Below are 26,733 nucleotides of genomic sequence, written 5' to 3' on the forward strand. Positions count from 1 at the left end.
CGTCACCATTTTCTGAGCACTGAAAGGCGCCTTTAGACTCACGCAGGTGGATGTAAAAGGCCCCCCACTGCTGGGAGCTGGCGTGAAAGTTACCCCCCTCCACGTGGAGGTAGCGCGTGCTGACCGTTTGGGAGCGCAGCCGGTTGAAGAGCGCCACCTTCGTCCCCGATGCGATGCACACTGTGGAGGTTACGTAAAACGGAGACGGGTGACATAGATGGGTTGACCGCACTGCCCTCTAGTGGCTGAACGTCTTCATTTAGGACAGAACCTCTGGAAACCCGGACCTCCAAACATAAACGTTAACATTTTCCTTTTTGTGAGTTTGCAAACATAAAACACACAAAAATACATTTGTTTAGGTCTGCAGATGTCAAAATAAAAGTCTTAGAAACACGTTTGGACAAACAAACTAAAAAAGAAAAGCCACAGAGAAACCCTGATGTCAGATGTCAGCAACAAGAACAGACGGAGGCTGAAAGTCTGACCCAACAGCCAAAAAAAAACAATTTCACAGACACCTCGGATATGGAATTGTTTCCGGCGGCGGGCGCCCGCTGTGAGCACACAGAGCAAACGCAAGTCCCAACACAATGGAGTTTTGCAAGTCAAACACACAAAGAAGCCCACACACATGGGCAAACACACACACACACAGGGGGTAACTCACAGTCTGCGTTTTTCAGGGACTGCTTCTTTTTGGAGGGCTTGGAGATGACTTTGATTCTTTTGCTGAGGAAGACTCCGATGTCTGCGCTGTTGCCGTAGAACATCTTGACCGATAACATGAAGTGCTTTCTCTTGTCAGAGTCGGATATGTACAAGGTTTTGGCTGTGCAATAATTCTGCGGGGAAGGCGGGAGAGAAAGCCGTCAACGCGCTGCCTGCGGGCAGTTTGTGGGTGTGGTTTGTGGGGTTCCTGCTACCTTTCCCTCTAAGTTGAGCTGCTGCATTTCCTGGTCGCTGTTGCCGATGCCGATGAAGGCGCAGGGCTGCGACTCCTGGTCGGAGCAGCCGTCTCGCTCCATCTGCTCCTTCTTTTTCTTCCAGCCGCTGCCCATCAGGTACACACAAGGCGGGGGGCAGAAGAACCTGAGAGAGCAAAACGCCAGACCTTTAGACCACCCCGAAAGTTCTTCTTCGTTGGTGCGTTTCAGAGGCTTCAGCCACAATTCCATGACATGTTTTAAAACCAATATTGCTCTCTTTTTCACATACATAGTGACTTCAACCGTAAAATAGGTGGAACTTTCATTCATAAAAGATTCATTTTTACATTAGAAACATACAAAACAGCATTTAAAAGTAGGGATTGTGGAAAAAAAATTGTTTCAGCGATATATCGCCATTTGGCGATACTTGTATCGATTCAAAATGCTGTCAGGATGATATTTATTTAATTATTTATAAGCGTCTGACTCTTGTTTTCCGCAGCACCGCACACGGAGCCTCTTTGAGCAGCTCTTCACCACACAAGACCGCTACAAGATCTCGAGAAGCAGCTTGTTTTGTTGTTATGAGACATGAACTACTTAGCTTTTACTTAGGATGGGAACCAAACTGAAACTCTGTGCCGTGTTGAGAACGAGTGAAGCAGTGCAGCGGCGCTGTAGCTCGTGCACGGAGCATTAGCCAAAATGCTGTCGGCAAAGCGGGCCAGAGTTCTGCAGAACCTCCTAGCAACAGATTCTAGTTGAGCGACCTGATGGATCAGTGATAAAAAAAAAAGGCCAGCATTGTTGTGATCATTTGTGGGGTTTTTTGGAGTAAAATCTCTTTTTTTTATTATCTTTGAATATTTATTTTTGCGTTTCAAATGTATAAATAACTGACATTAGTGCATAGAGGTCTCTTCTTTTTTTTGGAGCTGTAAGATGAAGACCACTGATCCAATTCAGCCCAAAATAATGCGCATTTTAGGTTGAGCCACAAGGGGGCAGCATCTCACCAATATCCCCTGGTGGTTATAAAGAAGCAACATGACTTCAAACGCCTGCAGTTTGACCCACAGAGGCTTACTAGTAAAAGTTCAGCAGATGCAAACTTCAGGAATCTGCTCAGTACTTTCTTTCAGATTTTTCTAGAAACTTTCAAGAGCGGCGAGATCGGAGCGAAACGCATCAATGATTTCAGGTGCGTTGGTGTTGAACTGGAAAGCGAGCCGCTTCTCCGCAGCAGAGCGCGGCTCTGTGGGCGTTCGTCTGCTTTCACCTGCTATAAAAAAACGCAGACAGCAAGAGGCGGCTGAGCAGACGTGTTCTCCACGCACCCACTTTCTGGGGTTTCTTGGGCTGGCGTGAAACAACAAAAGATTAGAAGAAAGAAAAAAAAAAACTTAAAAGTGAGCGAGGGAAGGACGAAACCTGACCCCCTCTGGGTTTGCGGGTCGAGATCAAAACATGAGGCAAAAAGTCAAACCCACAGCAGCAAAGCAGCATGATTTACAACAGTAACAGTTGTTATCTGATCATCTCTGTGCTCGTGCCCCCAAAGGTGTCCCAGAGTTGGTGTGTGGCGACTGGTTTAGCCAGAGACAAAAGCCTGATGGGACTTGGGGCCGCTCAAACACAGGATGGAAGGTAGAGGAGGTGCAGAGTGAGGAGAAGAGGAGAGTGTCTGAAAGGGAGACGCCTGCAGAGGAGAACAGAAAAACAAAGCAGATTCGCTGCAACAAATGGGGATTCAAAACGCTGCACGTGGGGCCACGGCGGCAGTCCCAGGTTGGGTTGTCCCGGAAACCATAGGCCTGTCTGTTCTCGCCCCTGCAACCATGGCGCCCAAATTCTTGCCACTTTCACAAGAGCGTTCCCTGAGGAAACCGCTATTTCCCAATATCCATCTGTACAGTTCCTCGTCTGTTTCTCACAGATTGAGAGCACTTTGACACCTGGATAATCCAGACGTGGTTCCAACAGGCCTGAAAACCTTCTCCCTTTCACCTGGTTTGCTCACGGGTGGCCGTGGTGCAAAGGCAGAGCGGTCGACCTCTGAACAGAAGATTGCAGGTTTGGTACCCGTTCTGTCCATTCAAGTGCCAAAGTGTCCCCGGATAAGAGTGTTCAGCAACGGAGCCGCCGTTATTGTGTCTGCGGTGCGTCTCCGTTAAGTTGACACCAAAAAAAAAAAGATTTAACCATCAGAATGTTTACATTGTCATGTCTGCGTCTCACATCCGTCCTTCTGCAACGCCAGCTGCAACGAACGTACAGAACGTAAATATGTGGGAATAACATCAGCCTTTATTTAGTCGGGACACGACTGAAAACACAAATCCACGTGATTGTTTGAACGGTTTCTAAGGACTGAACGATATTTCTTCTTTGAACAGCTCACACACCGCCACAAAGCCGCTGAGTGAGCCGACGGTCCGAAATCTGCCCAGATACACACTTTTACCGAGAGACCCGATTCTCCTGAGTTCGATAGCTCGTTCACTTAGAGCTGCGGGACGGATCGCAGTCCAAAGTCTCCTACACATAGCTCACACGTAACAAAGCATCCTCCCCTCCCCTCAAACAGAAAACTATAAGTCCGTCTGCTCAGAGACATGGTGGCTCGGTCCCCTTGACTAATCAAGTGCAGGAGCGGACTACTTCTTTTCTATTTTGTTTGTTAAAGTCACTTCCCTCAGTTTATACTGGATCATCGCGGATGAGTCATTAGTTGGGAAATAAAATAAATGAAGTAATAAAGTAAAATAACGAATAATAATTCTATAATAACTATAGTGCAGCGCTCCCCAACCCCCAGGTCATTTGGTACCGGGCCGCACAGAAAGAATAAATAACTTACATGACCGTTTTATGTATTTCTCAATCTGAAAGATGTTTTATTTTGAAAAATTGCCCGATTCTCTGTTACATCCGTCTCTGTCACTCTTGACGCAGACCATGGGAGCTCTTCTCGGTCACGTGATAGGTTACCGCTGAAATAAAACCCAGGAACTAGCAAAATAGGTGAAAACAAACGTCTTTGGAAAGTTTCTTTGCTAAGGGGAAAACGACCAGCCAGGAGACAGAAGAGGAGCCTTCAACTACCAAAAAACAGAAAGCTACATTTAATAGACAGTACTTCTTTTTGCACCACGAGTGTGGGAAGGGGAGAGGAGGATGACACCTGTGTGATGTACAATGTCATGCGTGTCAAAATAAAAGCTCAGGATTCGTCTTGTCACGACTCTGTTCCTCTTTCATCGTAGCGTAGTGACAATAATCCTCAGCCTACAATTTCAAGAACGGTCCGTGAAAACTTTGTGTGACGTCATACCAGTCCGTGTTTTCTCTCTACAGTCTTTCCCTTTTAATGCATGTATGTGATACAAACAAAAAGACGTCCAATCATAAGCTCACTCCTATCAAGTTAGGTCAATTACAATTGGCTAAAGGTGAACCGCAGTGAGTGATGTGTGTTGTGTACACTAAACGTATGATAACCTTCTGTTCTTCATAGCACTGTAAACAAAATTGGAATAAATAATTGAAATGATACAACTTTTTATCAAGCAACAAAGAGCAAAAGAGTCTAAAAGACCCAAAACGACAGGTTTTATTGTTTAAAGACGTTTTGTTTTTGTTGCTTAAAAGGAACTGTGCCTGAACCAAAAACCACAAAGGCATTTTCTTTTTTTTATTGTCCTGTCCAAGGCCTCTTGTGTTGGGCATATTTTACTGTTGCAACATGGGGGGATTAAGAATCTTTTGCCGCACAAGGTGTGTATTTGAATAAACCCCTTTTGTAATTTAGACTAAACTTTATTTATATTAATTAAATTTGTATCCTGTTTTTGTTGCACTGGACAGAAAAGAAGAGGACGGAATAATAGAGAGGGATGTTGGGGGGGTTGGAGGGTGATTATAGGGAGGGTGGGGGTTTAATTCATAGAGCATCATAAAGCAACAAGTTGCTGAAAGTTTATAATCATTACTGTCAGGCTTAGATGTATATTACATCTAAACAGGGCATTTTCATTTTTAGTTTTAACCCTTTAGCACCAGTGTTGACATTCTTTCATGTGCCGTAGCTCTTTAACCGTTTATCAAACAACGTAATTTCAGCGGATTCTGATGCAAAAGCAGTTTTGCGCTTCTATGCAACAATAACAGTAGAGACGTGTTTACGCAATCGATGCAAATCAATTGATTCTGTCGTGGACAAAAGATGTGGAACCCTTGTCTTTAGTGATGTGTGGAGTATCTGTGCAAAGCCGCTGAACAGTGGAGGAGTTCCAGTAGGTCTAAGAGTGTATTGTACTCCGGTGTTGCCTGCGACATCTCCGGTGTAAAAGGGTTAAAAGCCAAATCAATGATATATGTATAGATTGTATCCATTTAGGTATAAGATGAAGACTTTATCGCATGGCCACAAAGTTAATGGAATCTTTTATGTATCAATTTGTAGACCATTGGGGGAAACGTGTCTTGAATCATGTGATACACATCTCTAACACAAAGCTGATGAGGTCATCAGCAGCTTTTCGGTGCGTTGGAGCCTTTGAGGACCAGAATGGACAACCTCTGCAAACAACCTCCAACGTTTTTTTCAAGAGATTTCTTCAGCCTATTGACCCCCTTAGGGAAAACTCAACCAAAGCGTCCAGATGCTCCTTAGCGTGTGTTCACACACATATATGGGCTAGAGATGAAGGTGACAGACGTTTCCTCGGGAGAGCAGACAAACTCAAACAACAGCGTGTCAGGGACGTGCGGTGACGCTCGGCGGCGTGGAGGCGCTGAAACGCACGTCCCAGGTGTGGATACTTCTGTGCGGCGAGAAGAACGTACCTTTTTTCATTGCCGTAGGATTTCTGTGCAACTTTTGCGTGCAGGATCATGACAGTTTGGTCCCCTCGCTCCTTCAGGTAATTCCTCATCGCTTCTCTGTGAAAGAGAGACCCAGAAATTCATGTCAGTCGTGTATCAGGGGGTTCAAAACTAGGGGGGGTCGTACACCGATGTAAGAAAGTTTGACAGACTGAGGGAGGATTGTTTCGGTTTAAAAGAGAAAAAAATAACCATAATGACCTCTGCAAAGCCTGTTACCTGCCCACCCCAAGCAGGAAACTTAACAACTGCAACAATTGCTTAGATATTCAGGTGTGTAAGTTTTTGTGTGTGTGTGGTGGTGGGGGGGGGCTAACGGAGACTCCATTGGGCCAAAATAGAAAAAAAACTAAAAAGTCACACTCGTGCACAGATGCCAGAGACACCTGACACCCCTGGCTGCTCACAGGACTTCCCTCTCAACACACACACACACACACAAAACTACACACACCGGTTGGACAAGGGCCTTGTTATGAGAGGCCCCCCTCACAGAGAGGAGGAGGAAGTGGTGGGGGCTGTTAATCGATTTCATCACGGATCAAAAAATGTTTTTCACACCAACATAACCAAAAAAAAAAAAAAGCTAATTTTTTTTAACAATTGTTGTTTTCGTGTTGCTGCAGTTCAGTGCTAACAATTGAGAAAATCTGAGTTTTAAACTAAAGCAGCAAGCTAACATCTGGGGTTTTTGATCAGAACATCACAAAGCGCGAGTAGCCGACATGCTGCGTCCTTCCTTTCAGATTTAACGAAGATGGGAAGACGGGAGGCCCGTGGGGCGCATGTCACACCTCTAATGGCGACCACGACCTGCTGCTCCTCCAGGAAGGGTGACATCAGAGATGTGACACACACACACACACACACACACACAAGGCCTCTGCTAACGTCTTGCACAGACACTGTATCGGTATCAATCACATCAGATTTTCCATCCAAGACAGTAAATGTAGCAGAACCGTTGCCTCAGACACTCTGCTGTGACACATCTCCGGACAAACTCCAGTTATTGTGAAACTGACGCCTGAAACTCTAAACTATTCACTTTAATGGAAGAGAATTCAAAGCGCTGGAAAGAGAAGGAAAGAAATGAAAGCAGACGGCGCGTGGTGGCTGTGACATCAGGGTCATGTGAGCTCATATTTGTCGGCAGGATAAGCCAAACCGGAGCTGATCACAGGGATTGATTGATCTTCATGCCGTCATGTGGTTGCTGGTTCACAACTTGTTAGCTGCTAACCCAAACCCACCATTTAAAAGACTGCTTTTTGGTTGGTGGACTTTAAGTCCCACTTCATTTATCTTTTGCTCTATTGTGAAATTGTTGGTCTTTTAATTATGATTATGCCGTTTTGAGCAAACATTTTCAAGAACTGTTGTGTTCTACATAGTTTCTGCAGAGCAATATGCCTATGAGTTGTGGGCTGGACTGTTGGTGCAGAGCAACCCCGGCCCCCCTTCCCCTCCCCTTTGCTGGGAGCTCTGTTTACATGTTCTTCCACTAGCTTATTGCCCCTCCCCCAACCTAACATTAGCGGTCCAAATAAAATGGCAAGCAGTACTGGAGCTATCCAGCCGTACATTTTGGAGCCAGATACCCCTACATTCAGCCCTCCAAACGGAGACTTGTGAAAGAATAGAGTCTTCGAATTCAGACATCTTCAATAGTCGCCGGTCAGCTACATTAGCGCCGAGCTGCTAGCGCTCGTAAATGCATAAAAACATCAGTTTGATAACCGTAAAAAAGTCATTACTTATTTTAAATGTAAGCCTCTGTGCATCAGAGCACACAGATGGGAAGAAAAGTGCTTCTCTTGGGATGCAGAGCCCTCCACTCCGAGGGTCGGACATCCCTAACCCTCCAAATACCCCTAAGATTACAGGGGTAGGGAGAAGCCGTAGTGGTAGGGGAAGAAATCAGATTCGGCCAAAGACGTCCATGGATTTAGTTGATTGAGTCGTCTACAAGTGAATGCATCCGAATGGAGCGGAGCAGGGAGCTCATGGCTGGCCCGTCGTATTTTCTAAATCACAAACACAATCTTTTCAAAGCAGCATTTTTTTCTTCTAAAGTTAAAGTCCCATTATTTGTTCTCCGCATTTGGCCCGTCCCTTGGAGGACGCGGTGAGCTGCAGACGCGCTCAGGAACCATTTGGTGGCTTAACCCCTCAATCCAACCCCTAAATGCTAAGTGTCAAGCAGGGAGGCATTGGGTCCCATTTCTAGACTCTTTGGAATGACTCGGCCTGGATTTGAACTCAAGACCTTCCAGTGACAGGGTGGACACTCTACCACAAGGCCACTGAGCTGGTCTTCTGCTCTTGATTCACACCGATTTCAATAAATAATTACAAAAAAATGTTATTTTAAACTTCGTTATATATATATATATGTATATATCTTCCATTATAAAAAAAATAGCCCAAGAACATGTTATAAAGGTTTGGTCTTTAAATGAACAGTCAATGGTGAAAAAACAACAAGGAAAATACTAAAATTCTTTGAGTTCAAATCTAACCTGATTTCAATGAAATAGATCTGATTAATGGTTTGTGAACTAAAAGGGCAGGTCACCCACTTTATGTAAAGAGGACCGCTTAGTCATAAAAGAAAACGCTATGGGTTCTTTCTGTGGTTAAGGTTTCAGAGTCATGTATGTACCGAGAGCAGCCGGCAGCAAGCAGGCATTGGGGGGCGGGGGGGTTCATTCTGAGCAAAAGCCACAAATGACAATTACTGTCATCATCTCTGTCATTCTTTTTTTCTCTTTTTTAACCAAATAAACATTCAACCTGTCTGCACTGATGAAGGGATCCCCCGTTAGCGGATGATGCAACAGCGGTGAGCGATGTCAGGGCGCTTCTGTCCTTATTTTTGTAGAAATGTTTTCTTTTTCTGAGAGATACACACGAGAGGAGTAATTCCTTTATTCGAAAAGTCACTTTGAATAACACCAGAGTCATAGCTAAAGACTTGGGTATAAAAAAAATGTATTTAAAAGGACAATCAGTCATCCATAGCGTGCAAAAGTCTTTTAGCCCAAGAGTTCCTCTGAGCAATAATGCTGTAGTTGAACTTGATAGCTCAGAACTTCCATTTAGTTGCTCTTTTTCTTCATTTTTATTTTATTTTTTGGGTAAACGTAAAGGCATAAAGTGGAAAAGGAAAAATGTGCAAAAAGAGAAGAGTTTTGAGTGTTTGTTGGCTGTTCAGGTCGACTAAATCATGAGTCAGCAGAACAGGTTTGTGTCAAAGCAGACAAGAACGCTGATCCAGGCGGAGGTTTTTAATCACAAAGAAAAGAATCTTCTTCTTCCACTTTCGGCTTCTCCCATCAGGGGTCGCCACAGCGAACAAGTCGCATGGTAAATTTGGCAATGTTTTACGCCGGATGCCCTTCCTGACACAACCTTCTCAAACCGGGCTTGGGACCGGCACAGAGGTAGAGAAGGGAATAGGGAGCAGCCTGGAGTCGAACCCGGGTTTCACAGACGGAAGGCGCTGCAAACCAGCACGAGCTAAACCGGCTCTCAATCACAAAGAAAAGAATAAAGAAAGAAAAAAAAAAAGCATTCAAGTCTTCAAGAACTTTAGATTGTTCCTTGAGACGATTTTCAAAGGTTTAGCGGGTGTTTGGAGTTTTTTTTTTTTTTTTTTTTTTTTTTTTTTTTTTTTTAAACTAAATGTCAAAAGTAAAAGAACAAATGTAGACACACAGGATGAAGATGCGTCTCTTCCTGAGTCAAAGGCGGAAGGAGAAGTGAGAGCGTCAGTGACCAGCAACACAACCAAACATCCTGTGCTAAAGCAGCAGGCAGACACACAAAGTGAAGCAAGCTGCGCTGACAAAGTACGACAACAACAACACAAATCTGCGGCAAATGAAACACACTCAAACCACCGCACATCAGCATGATCCAAAATAAGATTCATCGATGCGGATGCACAAACACATTCTGTGTGTGTGTCTGTGCATGTGTTTGAGTGTGTGTGTGTGGGGGGGGGTTACAAGAAGGGGCAGGGTTCAGTAGATCTGCGAAAAAGCATCTGCCCGTACATCTGTCACATCATCTACACCAGAGACCGTCACATGACCTCCTGTGACCACACACACACACACCAAGAGTGTCAGAACTAATACACACTAGAAACCTTAATATATTTCAGTTCCCCATGAACAAGAACACGAGGATTGAACTAATTCGTGGAATATTTTTCCTCCTGTTTGCCTTCAATTCTTTTAGTGTATCTTCATCGGTAGAAACTGGAACCTGCAGGAGAACATGTGGCCAAGTGTCTGATACCTGACCTCCACAAGCTCCTTGGGAGCCTCCACAACAGTTATCAGTATCATTTTACATCATTAAACCAAACTATTAATGATTTCATAGACCAACACAGAAACACAGACACAAAACGTCATCCATGATGGCGCAACTGACCGTACATTATAACATACAACATGCTAAGTACATCTGGTGACCTCTAAAAGGCAGCAAACGTCGTAAATGTCTGACAGACGAAACATCTTTAGTTTTCCACTAAAACTATCTGACATGTGCCATTGTGCAGGTAGGCTGATGTTTTCCAGCACATGTTGGCTTCTTCCCATATCAGATAGATTCAAACTTTGTTTTCCTTATTGAGGACAAAACAAGTCGAAACTCTAGGATTTCCAAAAACCCAATCAGCGCAGAGCAAATCAGGCCATTCAGCTCAAAACAAATGCAATTTTAACGCAGTCAAAACTCAAACCTCTACCAATTAAAAAAGTAGTAAACAGCTAGTAAACAAAACAATCCTTTTCTTTTTATTTTAGCTACTCCATGCCTAGAAAACCACGTTAGAATCAATCAGATCCACAGCGATTTTTGAAAATTGTTAACTTTGGTAAATGTCGGCCAACTCCAAACCATTCAACAGCTCAAGGTCTTCTCATTTCTGCTGAACAGTCAGGAATTCCTAGAAAACGGGACACCAGAAGGGGTTGGAAGTGAAGGTTAGCTTCTATGAAAACAGGCGGCAGGACGCATCTTATGGTAAAAACAGACAGGCAGGTAGACTTGCATACTAATTTTCACTACAAGTCTGTAGCAGGCATGGATGCAATTTCCATCATAAGGGGTGTAGCGGCTGAGCAGACCTATATCGGCAAAACAACTGGTTATTGGTTGTTTTATGCCGTTTTATCAGCTAGTATGAACTGTTTTGTGTGTTTTGACCGAACGCAGTTAGAAAACAGCTTTGCGTTGTCTCAACTTTCATGGCCAAACAATGAAATATCAACTACTAACTAACCATCAATACGGCACAACAAAGTAGCATCCACGTTTCATTCTGCAGCTTTCCATGTTATTCTGGGCTGATTAAAGGGCCTATATCATGCAAAATCAACTTTTTTAAGCTTTCAGGTGTATTAGAATGTTCATTCCTCACTAAAAACAACCCCAAGGAGGTATTTTGATCCATTCACTCATTTCTTAGTGTTCCACTACAACAGTGTTTTTCAACCAGTGTGCCATGAGATATGGTCAGGTGTGCCGTGGGAAATTACCTATTCACTGATCTAAAAACATTTCCCATCTCCAGCAGATCAGCTCTTTGTTCATCCAAACAGGCCCTGATAAAACACTGAGTAGTTAAGAATATGAAAGATCATAAAATACTTTTTCATTTGTGTTTATTTGATTCTATTAAAGACATTTTGATAAGAATGACAGTACCGCGATTTAGCCGCAGGTCTGTTTTTTTTTCCGGAAAAAGTCCCGCCCCTTTAACTGTCTCCACCAATCATTCTTGGAGGCTCAATCACACGTCATCAGTCTGACCAATCAGAAGTGGTTAAAGTCTTTACTTCCTTGTTCCGATTCTGCTCATAAAGTCTCTCAGTTCCAACAAAAATAACAGCTAAAGCTCCTCTTCAGCGGTGTAGCTTTCTGCCGAATCCGGTGTCAGACCGTGGAACTAGTGAACAAAACAATAAAGCATCATCTCCCATGATGCATTGGGTTAAAGTGACAGCATCTCAGCGTAAAATGAGTCTTCCTTGTAAAACGTCTTGAAACCACAACGAAGACACATCAAACAGTTTTTAAATGTTCTTGATGAAATCAGAGGTCAACAGTTTAGTTCTCCTTCAAGGTTTGTGTTTACTAACAGCCAAACATCCCAGAGTTTGGTCCAAGTCATCTTTCCAACTGAAACACTTTTCTTATAACGTCTGGATTATTTTATTTGTTAAATTTAAGAAGAAGTAATAACAACATTTAAGAAACAGGATGAAGGTGAAGTGGCCAACAGACACCATTAAACTAAATTCAAACCATTTAATAATCTAAAAATAAATAAATAAAAATTGTAAAAGTTTTCAAAGACTTCATCATTGATTAAGACGAGAGAAAAACTAATAAAACTTCAACATGTTCACTTTTTGCGTAAATTTTATCAAAATTATTGTGATCATATAATTGTTCAAAACATTACAGTTGCATTAGCACTAACATTGAAATAAATATTTATGTATTTGGTTTTTTGTGAGGTTACATAAAATTGCATGTTAATAAACTGAAGGGAAAAAACAACTACCAGGGTAAAATTTCAAATAATTTAGTTGAAAATTATTACGGAAAACTAACTTAACTTTATACTGACATTCAGGTTATTTGCCCCCAATAGCATCTTATAGCAGCAGCAGCAGCAGCAGCAGCAGCAGCAGTATGCTGTATAACCATCACAGCTCATTCAATATTTATGAACCAATTATAAAATAAAACCTTAGTGTTACGCCAGACCCACGAGTCATGGCGTGCTAAGGGTTACCGCTAATGTTACAAGTAAAGGCAGAGGAAAAGTTTTAGAAGAAAATACAAGCGTCAAAATGAAACGATGACGTCAGTTGCAACATTTAGGCCTACTTCAGTTTTAGTCATCGACCACAAAAAATAAAAATAAAAATAAAACATTTTGGTCGTTGACCTCGTTGTTAGGTAGCACTGCAAAAAGTGCATCCAAAGCTATGAGGACAAACCCTTTCCTGTATCTCGCTTCTCCTCGTCGTCTTCTCTCTTTTTCTAAATAGGACACCAGATGGCTTTGACCTTTTTTGGTCCATCTCTCTGGCGTTTTGGCGCTCAACAATAAACTCCCCCGCTAAAGTTGTCGGCTAAACCAATTCTCACCTTGATATCGTTTTGTTTTCCCTATTTTTATTTGGCCATTTCAGACAAAAATTAAAAAAACGCAGAATGTTATGAACCTGTATGAAAATGTAGGTTACAGACTGTCACGGTATGACTGATTTTTTAAATATTTTATAAAGTAGATCCCTACCACCTTCCTCTCCCATCCATCCACTTTATTTGGGAAAGACCTGGACCTTTCCAGAGCACTTGCAGCTGAACAACAGGAGCGCGCGCCGCAGATTCGCTGGTTTCAGGCAGCTTCAAACATTGCGATGTGAGCGATAATAGAAAACCGTAGCGGCGCAGATTTGTTTTCTCCATGTGCTGAGCCGGCGCCCCAGGCAACCGCCCGTAATGCCTGTACCAAAAACCGCTACTGCACAAACCCCATCACACCACCAAACGCCACCAGAATAAAAAAAAAAAAAATCAGGAAAAACCAGCTATCTAGGGCACAGCTACATACTAAAAATTAGGGCTGCACGATATGAGGAAAACTCGCGATATGCGATATTGGTAATTAATATTGCGATAACGATATAAATTGCGGTATATAAACAAATAGCAAAAAAAACAAAAACATTTCCACTTCACTGCAACAGTTTAAAAATTATACTCCAAATGACCCTTGTCGACGTAGGAGGCAAACATCAAACATAAAAGGGCTCATCTGATTGATCAACAACGTTAACGGGTCCTTCTGATTGGTTAAATGCATAAAGGGATTTATTTCATTTGTTCAATATTTCAAGCTGCCATGAGTTTGTTTTTTAGCACATTTAAGGTAATCATTTATTGCGATTTTTGCCGTCTTTTGCGGTATGCATATTGCACAGCTTGATTTCGCGATAACGATAAATTTGCGGTATATTGTGCGGTATATATATATATCTAAAAATACATAAACCTGTGCAGATGACCTCCATGTTTAATAGTATCCCAGCAAATTCCAGGAGGAGAAGCTGCTCCTGGCTTTAGTAAAACAACCCAATTGATCTAAACCTAGATTATCACAAAAAGTACTCAAAATTGTTCACATGCAACAACAACAACAGAAAACTGGCATAACAGTTGGCCATAGTTGTGCTGAATCTCAGGAGTTTACATTTTTACGCCGCATTGTCACTCTTCTGACTGCTTCAGCCAAAAATAACTCGGCAAACAAAGATCTATTTCAACATGAGCTTAGGAAAACCATTTCAGTCTACACGGGGCTGATAATTATTAGCAGCAGTAGAAAAGTTACGTAATGCAACAGGGAAGAGAGCTTCAACGTTGCTCAGCGGGGAACAAACTTCAGGACCATCATTACTAACACGCTGGACCACCATTGCCACCGCAGCAGATTAACGCAGTCATTCCCAAGTCAAATTACCTTTTGAGGATCAAACAAGACCGTACCATGAGGTACACCACAAAAACATACAGGGAGGAACTACTTTAATATGCATGCTAATTGTTCCTATTTCTATCCCATGTTGCTCTTTTAGAACATAAACTGGATTATAAATGACAATAAAAATACTCCTTTATGCTGACGATGATGATTGTTTTGGGATTTTTGAGTTCCTTGTTTGTTTGTTTTTTGTTTATTTCAGCAAAACTGTCTTTTCTTCTAGACCGCCAACTTCTAGAAAAAAATGGCGACTGAATTGACTTCACTTCATTGGAGCCGGACATTTGGTCCTGTTCTGCTATCGGGGCAAGGCTGCTTCTCTGCGCTTCACGAATTAGACTTACGCTACTTCAAAGAACATCAAGACTGGAGCTTAATAAGTTAAAGGGTTAAACACTAAAACAGACATTTGAAAACTTGTGAATTACAAATAAAGGATTACACGTTTAATTAATATGGGAGAATGGGTTGGTAAAATCTCTGATATCTGCTTAGTCGTGGTCCTTGAAATCTACCCATCCTGTCCGTTTTCCGGCTCTCCCTCCCCTTCTTGCTACTGATGATCAAACTCAGATGTTTTCCTGTTTTGATAGACTCATCACACCTGATCCTGGTAATCGTCACAGATGGGGTGATAGATTTTGAGGACCAGGATTAAGCTGCGCTGTCTTCAAGAAAAAACAACATTAACCAACTAAAGTCAGTGTTTTTATACAGCACCTACCGCCACAACACCTTTGTGGTTAAAAAGAAAAGTCCCAAATGATTGCTGTTCAAGCCTTATTGAATGAAACTACAGACCTGCACTTTACACTGTAATCCACAACATCTACACACATCTCACTACTTACAATTGAGGTATGTGACTGCTAAGGAACCTCTATGGATTTTTTTAAACCATCTTCAGGTTTAATAATGTGAAAGTTTTTGGTGGTAACTAGAAGAAATCTACAAAGTAAAGAGAAATATAAAAAATTATGAAACAAAACTATTTAAATAGCGGTGTGAACAAACTAGAAGTAGACGTGGCTCTATGGATCAGCGGTCCCACACCCCTGGGCCGTGGATCATTTGATACAGAAAGAATAAATAACTTACATTACTTTCGTTTTATTTATTTCGGAATCTGAAAGATGTTTTATTTTGAAACAATTGCCCGATTCTCTGTTACGTCCCTCTATGTCACTCCTGACGCAGACCAAGGCGCTCTACTCTGTCACGTGATAGGTTACCGCTAAATTAAAACCCAGGAGCTAGCAAAATAAATAAAAACACACTTCTTTGAAAAGTTTCTTTGTCAACTGCCATAGATGACTAGGCACTGCTCTATAAAGGAAAAATAATGGAATCTGGTAGATAACAGCAAACATGACAAACAGAACCAATTTCATACCTTAAAATAAATATTAAAGAAAACACATAATGTGAAGTGATTCAGTTATTTCGTGATCATGGAACAAAGACTACTACCGAGAAGAGTGATCACTCCTCCATAATAAACGCAATTATCAACAAAGTCCTGCTTGCAGACGTGAAGCCGGGGTTCAGAAGAGTCCACAGCATCTTTACGGATTATAAATGATTAAATATTAAAACATCGTAGAGCTGCACCAAAGTACAAGATGCAAAGTGAAGTGGTCTATCCAATGGAAGAAACAAAAGTGTAGTCTGATTGCTGAGAGTAAGCAACTTAAAGCCCTAGCCACATGCACCCATACAGGTGCTGCAAGTTTTGGGGTCGTCCGGACCCGTGGAGGGTCATAGAGCTGCGTCCGCATCTTAGGGGGGCCTCGCAGTTTCCTGGAGGCTCGTGTGGCCAGCTCAAGGGACGTCATGAAAATGGAAGGAACGATTTTAGCGTGAGTAGTAAGTGTATCGTGTAGTATTTGAAGTTTGGATGAGGCCATCGTCCGGTGCCCAACACCATACTCTAGACCTGAGGGACAATCCACCCATTGGTGCATTTACCACTAAAAAGAGAACCCCAGTTTTGAACTAAAAACTCCAAAAGGTTCTGTTTTGAAATATACATATTGATTCTCAATCAAAATGAAATGTTTTTTCTTTCTCTTAGGCGGATTACCAAAAAAACCCACGTGTCTGCTTCTGGTCCGGCCATTCCGTCAAAATTTGAACCCCTTGTGAACCATGACTAAAAAAGGGTTGCCCTTTTTTAGTCATTGGGAAGGTGCAAGTACTGTAAAAGTGAAAAGTGAAAGTGCTACTTTCTGTCACACCTAGGTGTGTGAAATTTGTTTTCCGCATTTGACCCATCCCCTGGGGGAGCGGTGAGCTGCAGACAAGCCGCGCCCGGGAGGCAGTAGCGTTAAGGGTCTTGCCCAAGGACCCCCACTGGGTGATGTGAATTGCCGTGAATTGCCGTATGTTGCGCTGTCTGTGTAGAACACGCTGGAGGGAAGGTTGCACGTGGGGGAAAACAACGAACAGGTAGAGAGACGGGGGGGGTCACCGATTATGATTCCAGACGCGCAACAAACTAACAGCTGCTTCCTCATAAAAAATAGTTCTCATCCATAAAATTAATGTAATTTATTGGGTTTACTGGATTTAAAGAGAAAAACAAATAGAAAGGAGTCTGCATCAAAGTGAATTTGTTTTGACAGATGGAAAAGTCTGTTCAAGGTTGTGGAAAATGGACAAAAGATCAAAGGAAACATCACACTCATAAAGAATAAAATTAATTAAAATAAATAATTTAGCTCGTGCTGGTTTGCGGCGCCTTCCGTCCGTGAAACCAGGGTTCGACTCCAGGCTGCTCCCTGTTCCCTTCTCTACCTCTGTGCCGGTCCCAAGCCCGGTTTGAGAAGGTTGCGTCAGGAAGGGCATCCGGCGTAAAACATTGCCAAATTTACCATGCGACTTGTTCGCTGTGGCGACCCCTGATGGGAGAAGCCGAAAGTGGAAGAAGATCTTGACAACATTTTGAATCAATACAAGTATTGCCAAATGAGCTATCGCGATATATCGGCAAAAACACTGTTGTGGCTCCCTGTGCTTTCATCTCAGTGGGAAACTGATCAAAATGGCTCTTTGAGAGGTTCAGGTTGCCGACCCCTGCTGTAAGGCTTAAGACTCCTTTTCCATTTCTTAGCTTTTAAGTTTCTGCATTATGTACTTGTGTTAGCTTAGCACTTGCAAACGATACCACAGAAAATACCACTGTAACTGTGAACTCTGAGGTCAGGATAGGATCATGGGGTTGAAGCTTCGGTTTAAGTTTCCAGGGCGTCCCGTCTACTCGCAAACAAACCAAAAGCACTGCGACAGAACAATAGGCCTTTCGAGGAGCGTGAGTGGGTACACACCTTGTTAGGCGCTGTGGCTGAGGGCGCTCCCCGAACTTCCTGCAGAGACACAAAGTGAGAAGAAATTATGAGTGGGTCGGTTACCAATCACAAGCTCCTGCAGGGTGACGGTGGGTGGGAACGCTTGCACTCTGGCCTTTACACATTGAGGTCACAGTGAGGTGGCGCCGTGCCGCCACAGATCTACGAACTCAAACTTACTCAAAACTAGCTTCTGTCAAGGCTATTGCCTTGCAACTAAATTAGGTTTCTCGTTTTCAATGGAAGCCTAATTCCCGAACGGCAATTTCACACAAGACGCACAACTATGAGGTGTGGATGTGTAGAAATTCCACGTCAAAGGTTGCTAAGGGAATACAAACAGTTTCTTATCTGTTATCTGTTATCAGAGTTTATAGATGTATTATTAGCCCATGTGACGCAAGCTTATAAAAAGGTCAGAGAACTACCAAAGATTCCGATTTCGTGTTACTGCAAACTTGAGCAGTACTTTCAATTGAACAAATAGAGTTTTTCTAATACTATAAAAGAAAACACTACAGTTTATCTACCATTTTCCAAACCACTAAGAGAGGACACGCTTTAGATCAAACCAAAATGTGGAAAGATGTTAACATTTGAACTTGTGTTTCACAGCACTGAACCTGGAGTTTGTGTTTCAACCACAAACTCATCCAGATCAGACAGGAAACAGCTCAACATGTCTGCAGTCACCGACACTAATCTGAGAAAAAAAAACAACAACCCTAAAACTAAAAAGCTCTAGAAGTGCAAATAAAGTGCGACTTCAAGAACAGTTTTACATCAATTTTGATCTTACAGTTTTGATCTGAATCGCTAAAGGAAACCATGACTGCCACCACATGAACAGAGAAGGGTTGTGACCTTTGCAGCACCTAAAGGTTTTCTTTGTTTTTTTTCCAAATCAAGGTGAAGACGCAAGAATCTGCAGACTCGGTGGTGAGCAGCAAAACACAAACTGCCACACTTCTTCTTCTTGTATCAGGGCTCCACCACTTAACCGAGCTTCATGAGATGCGGTTGAGTTCTTCTTGTATAATCGCACAAATGCAACACCTCGGCAAATACACAACCACTACACTTAAAAGAATCCTAATCTGCTTTTAATCCTTTTTAAATTCATTTCTCAAATTGCTTTTTCTTTAATTAAATCCAGGGAGAAAAACATCAGGAGGTGCCTGAAAGTGAGGCGGTCCGGTCCGTAACAATACGTTTTCTACTTATTAGAAACAGAAAGAACCGATTGCAACTTTTGAGGGTTTCCTTTCTTCTGCCTGCTTTGGTTTCAGTTTGGCGTGGATCATGCAGCGCATTCCCAATGAACCGTAAATGACTGCATTTTCTGTCTGATGTGGTTAAATTACAGCTCACATTCAGGTCCATGCAGAAACATACACTTCCAGCAAAATGCTTTTGGAAGAGCTTCATTCTTGGCACATGGTTTTTTTCCTGCCATTAGTTAATGTATTATACTTTCTTAAGAATTTTTCTGCCCTTTAGGAACTAAAAAGATCTTCAAGTTACAGAAAAATCGATATTTCATCAAAAACAGGTGGTACAGATAAAAGCAAAAACAATCTCGAAAAAACAATCATTTCCAAAGAAACACGAGTTGACTAAGAAAAAGGTAATCTGATTGATTTAATCGATGACCCGACCCTTTAACACTTACGCTGTAGCTCCAGTGTGACATTCTTGAGACTACCGTAACTCTGTTATTGCAATTAATGTAATTCCAGCGGATTCTAAAGCGGAAAAACGCAGCTTTGACCTGCTGTGCAACACTTTCCAGTAGCGCCGTGTTCACACGATCAACGTCAATCGGCTGATTCTGTCACAGAGAAAAGCGGCAGCATTATGCAACACTTTATAAGCAACGTGGTGCAAAATCGGCACAACTTTACGTTATTAATGTGTTGTGTATCAGCACAATTTTATGTGGGTAATGTCTTGCATAGCAGTACAACTTTGCTTTAGTAATGTGTTGCGTACTGGCACAACTTTACATAAATAATGTGTTGCACGCACATTGACACAACTTTGTTATTAATGTGTTGCGTATCGGCACAATGCTAGATTAGTAATGCGTTACATTTCTGCGCAAAGCCGTTGTGAAAAGCTGCTTTTCTCTGAGACCGATTTTGATCCGATTCCCGCTGATCGCATAAGTGGTGGAAGAGAAACAGTTAAAAACAGTTTTAAAGTCGGATTCCTGTTCATTCCTGTTCATTTTTACTGCAGATAAATATGGGCTCCAAATATCGGTTGTCTGTCTCCCTTCTTCACTACTATAAACCAGTATCGCTCTGGAAAAAAGCCATTTCAATCAATGTCATAAATAAAATTATTTATTTTCATAACTTCACTAAATTGGTTTAGAAAGAAAACCTGAAAGATGAATTGAGAGTAACTGTGTGGAGTCGTATCTTAAACTTAATCCAAAACCTTTTTTTCCTTTTGTTCAACTTGAATGTTGTATAATGTGGTTCGTATAAAACGATGTAATGGTGAGCTGAAAGGTGCAAACAGCAAATCATGGAAGCAAATGTAGAAGCTGTGAGTAGAGAAAAACTGTAAGGTAATTTGTGCTGGAGTCTGAAAAAGGGACTGAAGGTGGAATCATTATGAAGAAGCGATCAATAAGGTTCCCACAGTGCAGCACTGAAGCCTCAGCGAGCTAATGGATTCAACAAAAGCCTCTCCCTTCCCTTTCTCACTTGCAAACCTCAACTCAAAAACTGCAAGTAATGGAGGAAGAGGTGCTGCAGGGAAAAGGCAAAATGAGGTCAAAGGGTATTTAAGGTGAAAGGCAGCGGGGGGGATGCTGGGAAATAAACAGAATGTATTTAAGAGGACATTTGATAGCAGGTTCAAGGAGAGAGGAAAAACCATTAACTAAATGTACTTTTGGTTCTTTCATTTTTATGTATTTTTAGACATTTAACACTTAAATCTGCAGGTTTAAACATGCATTTGTTGAATGCATGAATCCGCCCTGAAGCCAGTGTTTTGTTGCAGCTGTTTCGAAGTCGAGTGCGTTTTTCCATGACCGTGTTGCGAACAACGAGCTATGTTTTAGTTTGAAGCAGTGCAGAGAAGCAGGGAAATCAAGGTTGCCACCTGTTCAGGAGTTTTGGCTTGCAGATTCTGTGAAAAACCACTGTCCGCATTTCTGCTCACATCCATAAAGTCAGTGTCGTATCTGTTACTTCAGACACCGACACCAAGGGGGTGGGGGGCTGGGGGCAGGAAGCCACAACAGGTAGTGTTGCAGAGAAGCCAGATGAAGCGTGCTGACTGCTGCACTTGCGGAGTGTCGGCTAGAATCGACCACAGGAGACACGGAGTTAAGTCGGTGTTCAGGCTCCAGCCGTTCAACCTAAACCGATTCAAAACTGCTGGACTGGACTTCATTCGACAGCAAGCAGTTACCAACCTGTTTCTATATCTTCTATTTATATCATACTAATTCATATTTAAGTAAAGTTAAAGAAAGAAGAAGCTTTGCAGCAAAAAAAAAATGTTTTTCACAAGTTAATTATAAAACGTATAATAAACTAAAAGCTCAAAGCTCCACCTAACTCAATGTACTAAAAGTTAGCCTGAAGCCATGTGTGTAGCAGTGTGTAAAAGTGTAAGAATGTCCTCCTGCCTGGATTTTTTTATGTTGCATATTATCAGTCTAATATAAAAATGACAAAAAAAACTACTTTAAGTAAACAAAATATAATGGTGATCAGGGTAAAAGTGCAAATCGTGTTCCCCTGGCAGACTTCAGAACCACAGAAAGAGCCAATGAACAGACTCACAAGCAACCAAAATCTGCTGAGCAAACAGAACAGAAAGGCCTGTCTCAGCGTTGCTACAATACATCTTGATGATCTCCATAGCCACGATTCCCACGCCAGAGGCGTCAGGTCTTAATGATAGTCAACGTACAGAAGCGAGCAGAGGTCCTGTGGGACGATTTGAGCATCGGGCGAAGCAGTCTAGCAGGCGCCCGTTTTACGTATCATGGCGCGTTGTTTCCAGATTTCAAACATCTGACCTTTGTCTAAGAATTTGTGTTGCGTCAGCCACTACGGGGTCCGGGCCGTGACTCGTTGATGATGCAATCGGCAGGTGGAGTCCAAAAACAACAATAAGGAGAATCTGATCGTTCAATAAAATAATTCTCTCATTTTTATTCTTATTTTACCCATCCTCAGAGTAATGTGGGACAAAACCGTCAAAGTGGGTCAAAGAGAGACTCAAATACCAATGAAAGCGTCTGTCATTCAGACGCAGCTCCTGATGGTGAACATCGCCGTACAGGGAAAGCCTCTGAATGATCTCATGAACCCAGACATCCACTGGGTTGAGGATGGAACTGTTGGTGCAGAGTAACTCCACCCCCTCTTCCTTTCCTATTGCTGAGAACTCACTGTTCACATGTTCTTCCACTAGCTCACAGGCCCTCAGACCCCCAACCTAACATTGCAGGTGCAACAAAAACAGCAAGCCACATTGGAGCTAGAAATACTTCAAAATGCAATTGCGTCCTCCATAATCAGAAAAAAGCCACAAGAACATGTTAAGGCTGCTTAGAGGCCACAGACATGAGCATTTTCAAAGCAGCTTCACCAAACATTGATGAATACTCGGACACAGTCAGCAGCAACATAGACTGGTGCACCTCCATTTGCATTCCAGCTCGGACCAGCTGCATCTTCCCTAACCAAAAACCCCGGTTCACCACAGATGTATGCAAAAAAAAAAAAAACAATCAACAAACGGCGTGCAGCCTTCAAATCAGGAGACAGCAAAGCGTACAAACATGCTCGCTATGACCTCCAGAAGTCCATCAAGGCTGCCAAAAGAAGCTACAGCCAGAAAATTGAGAGCTGCCACAGGGTCACCAACACAAGAGTCCTGTGGCAGGGGATCAAAACAATCACCGACTACAGTACAAACACCAGCAGATCAGAGTTCCAGAGTAACATCCCGCCAGACAGCCTTAACAGCTTCTACGCAAGATTCAACCAGAACAACAAAGAGGCTGCCCTAAAGTCCTCCTGAGCCCCAGAAGAGGCTGTACTGCAGGTGTCTCACACAAAGGTCCTCAAGGCCCTGAAACAGGTGAGCCCGCACAAGGCGATGGGACCGGACCACGTTTCACCAAGGCTTCTGAAAGCCTGCGCGGAGGAAACGCAGGAAACGGTGCCCCGAATCTTCAAGTCCTCCGTGATCGTGCCGGTCCCCAAAAAAAACACACGTCACAACAATGAATGACCTGAGACCCGTGGCTCTCACTCCTGCAGCAATAAAAGCTGGTTCTGTCACACAACTCCCTGGTCGACGAATCAGTAAACCCCCACCAGTTCGCCTGCCGCCCCAACAGATCAGCAGAAGACGCGGTGGCCCTGGCACTTCACTCCACCCTGCAACATCTGGACACCAAGAACACATACGCCCTTTTACTGTTCCTGGACTACAGCTCTGCCTTCAACACCATCAGGCCCCTGAAGCTGACTGCAAAACTCGCAGAACTGGGAATACCAACACCCACCAGAAACTGGATACTGGAATTTCTCACTGACAGACCACAGGTGGTGAAGATGGGAAAGAAGCTCTCAGCTGAGCTGACAGTCAGCACCGGAACACCACAGGGGTGCTGCCTCAGTCCAAAGCTGTTCTCACTCTACAACCACGACTGCACCTCTCCAACACCATCATCATTAAGTTACGTATACAGACGACACAACCGTCCTTGGCCTCATCAGAGGAGGGGACGAGTCTGCATACAGAGACCTGGTGCAGAGATCACCATCTACGGCGAGGACAACGCCCTTGTTCTCAACGTGGAAAAAAACAAAATAAATAATCGTGGACTACAGAAGGAAAGCACCGCCACATCAGCCGCTCATCATCAACGGGACTGTGGTGGAGCCGGCCGACTGCCACCGGTTCCTGGGTCTGCAGATCACTAACAGCCTCAGCTGGGAAAGGAACACTGTTGCCACAGTGAAGAAAGCCCAGCAGACGCTGTACTTCATCAGGCTGCTGAAGAAGGCCGGACTAAAACACAGGACCCTCACCCAAGCCTACAGGGGGCATCTGGAAAGCATCCTCACCAGCGGACTAACATCCTGGTTTGGTAACACCACCACAAAAGAGAGAAAGATGCTGCAAAGGCTCATCAACACACCAGGAAAAATCATCAACCTGCCATCCATTGAGTCCATCTGTAAACAGCGCAGCAGGAGGAGAGTGACAAAGATCATCAGACAGACACCACCCCGCCCACGCATTGATCCAGTGTGTGGACTCAGGCCACAACCTCAGAAGTCGCAGGACTGAAAGCATCCATGCACACACCACACGCTTCCACAACAGCTTCTTCCCAGCAGCAATCAGAATGCTGGCACAGGACATCAGAGAGGGAAGACTGGACTGAATCATGCGACATGCCATCCAGCTAGGACATTAAGTGCAATAAACATTTCCCTCCACATGTGCAATAATTTTTCTGAAAGGTTGGGACACTGCAATATTCATATTTATTTATTCATATTTATATTTTATACTTTGTACTCTTGTTGTCTAGTTTTATTTAATTTTATTTCTTCTTAAATTTTGTCCTTTTCTATATTCACCCTAACCTGAGAGATGCCAAAGAAAAACTCCGATGTACGGTATGTCCAAACGGCAATAAAACCTTGAATTGAAGAAAACCAAAAACATCAATTATCTTGGTGTGGGCCTTTAACATCAGCGTCTGTAGAGACTGTTTCTGCCTTAACTAACCACCTCGGTGCTTTTCAAGAATGAGTGCAGTCTGCTTTGTGCTCTGGGGATCAAAGTAAAGCCGCCATTTTTCACTTTCTTCAAAGATCTCAACCTCATCCAGATTAAACTTGAAGCATGAGTAGGGTTTTTTCTCTCTATTGCTTCACAAATACTCAGATTAGATCAAGATGGAGCTTGGGGCAAGATAAAAGGAGGTGATAAGGAGCACAGGAGCACCAGCTTCTCTCTAGCCACCTAAGAGTTGCAATAAAACACAACCGATCATCTCTGCGATAAAAAAACAAAACGTCAGCTTCTGTGTTTTTTTTCCCGTTTGTATGGATCTTTCTAGGAGTTTGTAAAGTGTTAAAAGCTTTAAGTCTTTAAACTTAAAGTCTTATTGGAGAAAAGTTTCTGTTTCTTTGATTGTCTTTCAGGGTCTAATTTGTTTACCCAGAAGGTGTACTTCAAATCCTTTCATTTTTCTCAATAATCAACAGTGCTGTCAAAATGTTTCCGACGACTTTGGTAAACTATGACGCTGCACCGCTTGATGGATTGTTAGAGCATTATGGGTACAATAGTCAGGCATCTGGTGGAGTGGTACATACTGTGCTTCAACATAATGAGCTGAAAAAGTGAGTGTACTGGTTTGTGTTAAAACTGAACAATGTTGAGATATCGTGACTGTTATGTTGCTCTCTGCTAAAGCTGCCTATTGCAGATTTGAAAAAAAAAGTTTAAAAAAAACAATACAATTTGCTTGAAAACTTCCCATCAACTCCTCTAACCAATCGCCTGCCTCTTGGCCCGTCTAGGCACTTTGGGTAGTGTATTACATCATTCTTACGGTTTAGTTAATGTGTCCCATTAATCTGTTGCTTCCGATGGTTTGAAAAATACAGTTGCTATGACACCTGCGACTGAAACATGATGGGGGCGTCGCTTAAGAAAAATAGCGAGGTGTTCAGAGCCAGGTGTTCAGAGACTTTTTTCATCACTTAGCAATGAACTCCCTTGCAATAAACCAGAATATATCATTCATGTGTCTGCTTAAATGAGTCACAGTTCTCAGGCACATTACTGTAAAAGAAAAACATTGGTAATGGGGCGAAAATGTCACCAGCAGGCTGTGCTTCCGGGGTTCCGGCATCAATCTTTGATTTGTCAGATTCATATATGACGAAGAGAAGGAAAACAGTTGCTTTGCATGACTGCGCTAACACATGCCATGGTTGTGGGTGACGGTCAACACAGTTCAGGAACAAACACACATCAAAGCTTACAGATAAAAATAATGTACACTGCACTCATTTCATGATTGTACTGAATATCTATTTATCTGAAAGTTATGGGTTTGTTAATTATGATCATTTTTATACAGCCATGAATTGATAGATAAATCCAGAAGAATAAGAATTCTATAAAACTCATAATTCTTTTTAAAGCACAAGAAAGTCAACTGTAGCTGTGCAACCAATGTACAAAAACAAAGGGCAATGCCAGGTTATCATTAAATAATAAGGTAAACAACTTTAGACATCTATGTAGTGCATTTCTGAATTAAGCCATCCCTCTTTATGTTAGGAGGAAATGGCAATAAATTTATAAATACTAAGATTTTAGAGTCAATCTTCCTGCTATCATTATGAAAATTGCTGGAGGTCAAGTTGACATTTTTGTAGAAAAACAGAAACTTATAAGTTGTGTCTATAGGCAAATATCCTACAAGCTCTTCTGAAATGTTATGTAGACACCAGTAGAAAATCATTCGGTTCAATTAGAAGTTAAGAGATCCTGTGAGGAATGTAATCAAAGTTAAGTAGTGCCCAGTGCATTTGCTGCTGATTTGTGACTTGACCTTCACAAAATGCACAAGTCTGTTAAGAAAAATAGAATTGACAGCACTAGTGTCCTGTTACATAACATCAAGGATATACTGCTCAAACCTAGATGACTGCAGAGGTGTACTTTTACAAAGTTCTTAAAACAAACTCACAGTAATTTCAAATCACTCAATTGTGCACAAATGTATTTGTACGTCTAAATTCCTCCCCACATCAAACTATACAACACAGTACTACAGTGACACACTATGTATCTACACAATGCTTTTCATTTGGTGTTTCTGTTGTCGTTTCAGTCGTTTTTGGTTCTCCTAACAGGTATTGTTGTTTTGGTGTGCTTTTTCATTTTTATTTTTATTTAACTTATACCA

At 42.4% G+C, this 26,733-nt stretch overlaps 1 protein-coding gene across 1 annotated transcript in view; it reads right to left on the reverse strand.

Moving 5' to 3' along the window:
* Window positions 1-26,733, reverse strand: part of rbpj (recombination signal binding protein for immunoglobulin kappa J region) — a 53,162-nt gene that overhangs the window by 6,578 nt on the left and 19,851 nt on the right. The window contains exons 2-6 of the mRNA XM_023965818.1: window positions 17,727-17,765; window positions 5,781-5,876; window positions 927-1,092; window positions 671-845; window positions 43-180 (exon numbers count right to left, since the gene is read on the reverse strand). Of these exons, the coding sequence (XP_023821586.1) occupies window positions 43-180; window positions 671-845; window positions 927-1,092; window positions 5,781-5,876; window positions 17,727-17,765 (614 nt within the window). The remainder of the gene's footprint in view (window positions 1-42; window positions 181-670; window positions 846-926; window positions 1,093-5,780; window positions 5,877-17,726; window positions 17,766-26,733) is intronic.

This window comes from Oryzias latipes, chromosome 18 (assembly GCF_002234675.1).
Source record: "Oryzias latipes chromosome 18, ASM223467v1".
In the NCBI taxonomy this organism is placed as follows: domain Eukaryota; kingdom Metazoa; phylum Chordata; class Actinopteri; order Beloniformes; family Adrianichthyidae; genus Oryzias; species Oryzias latipes.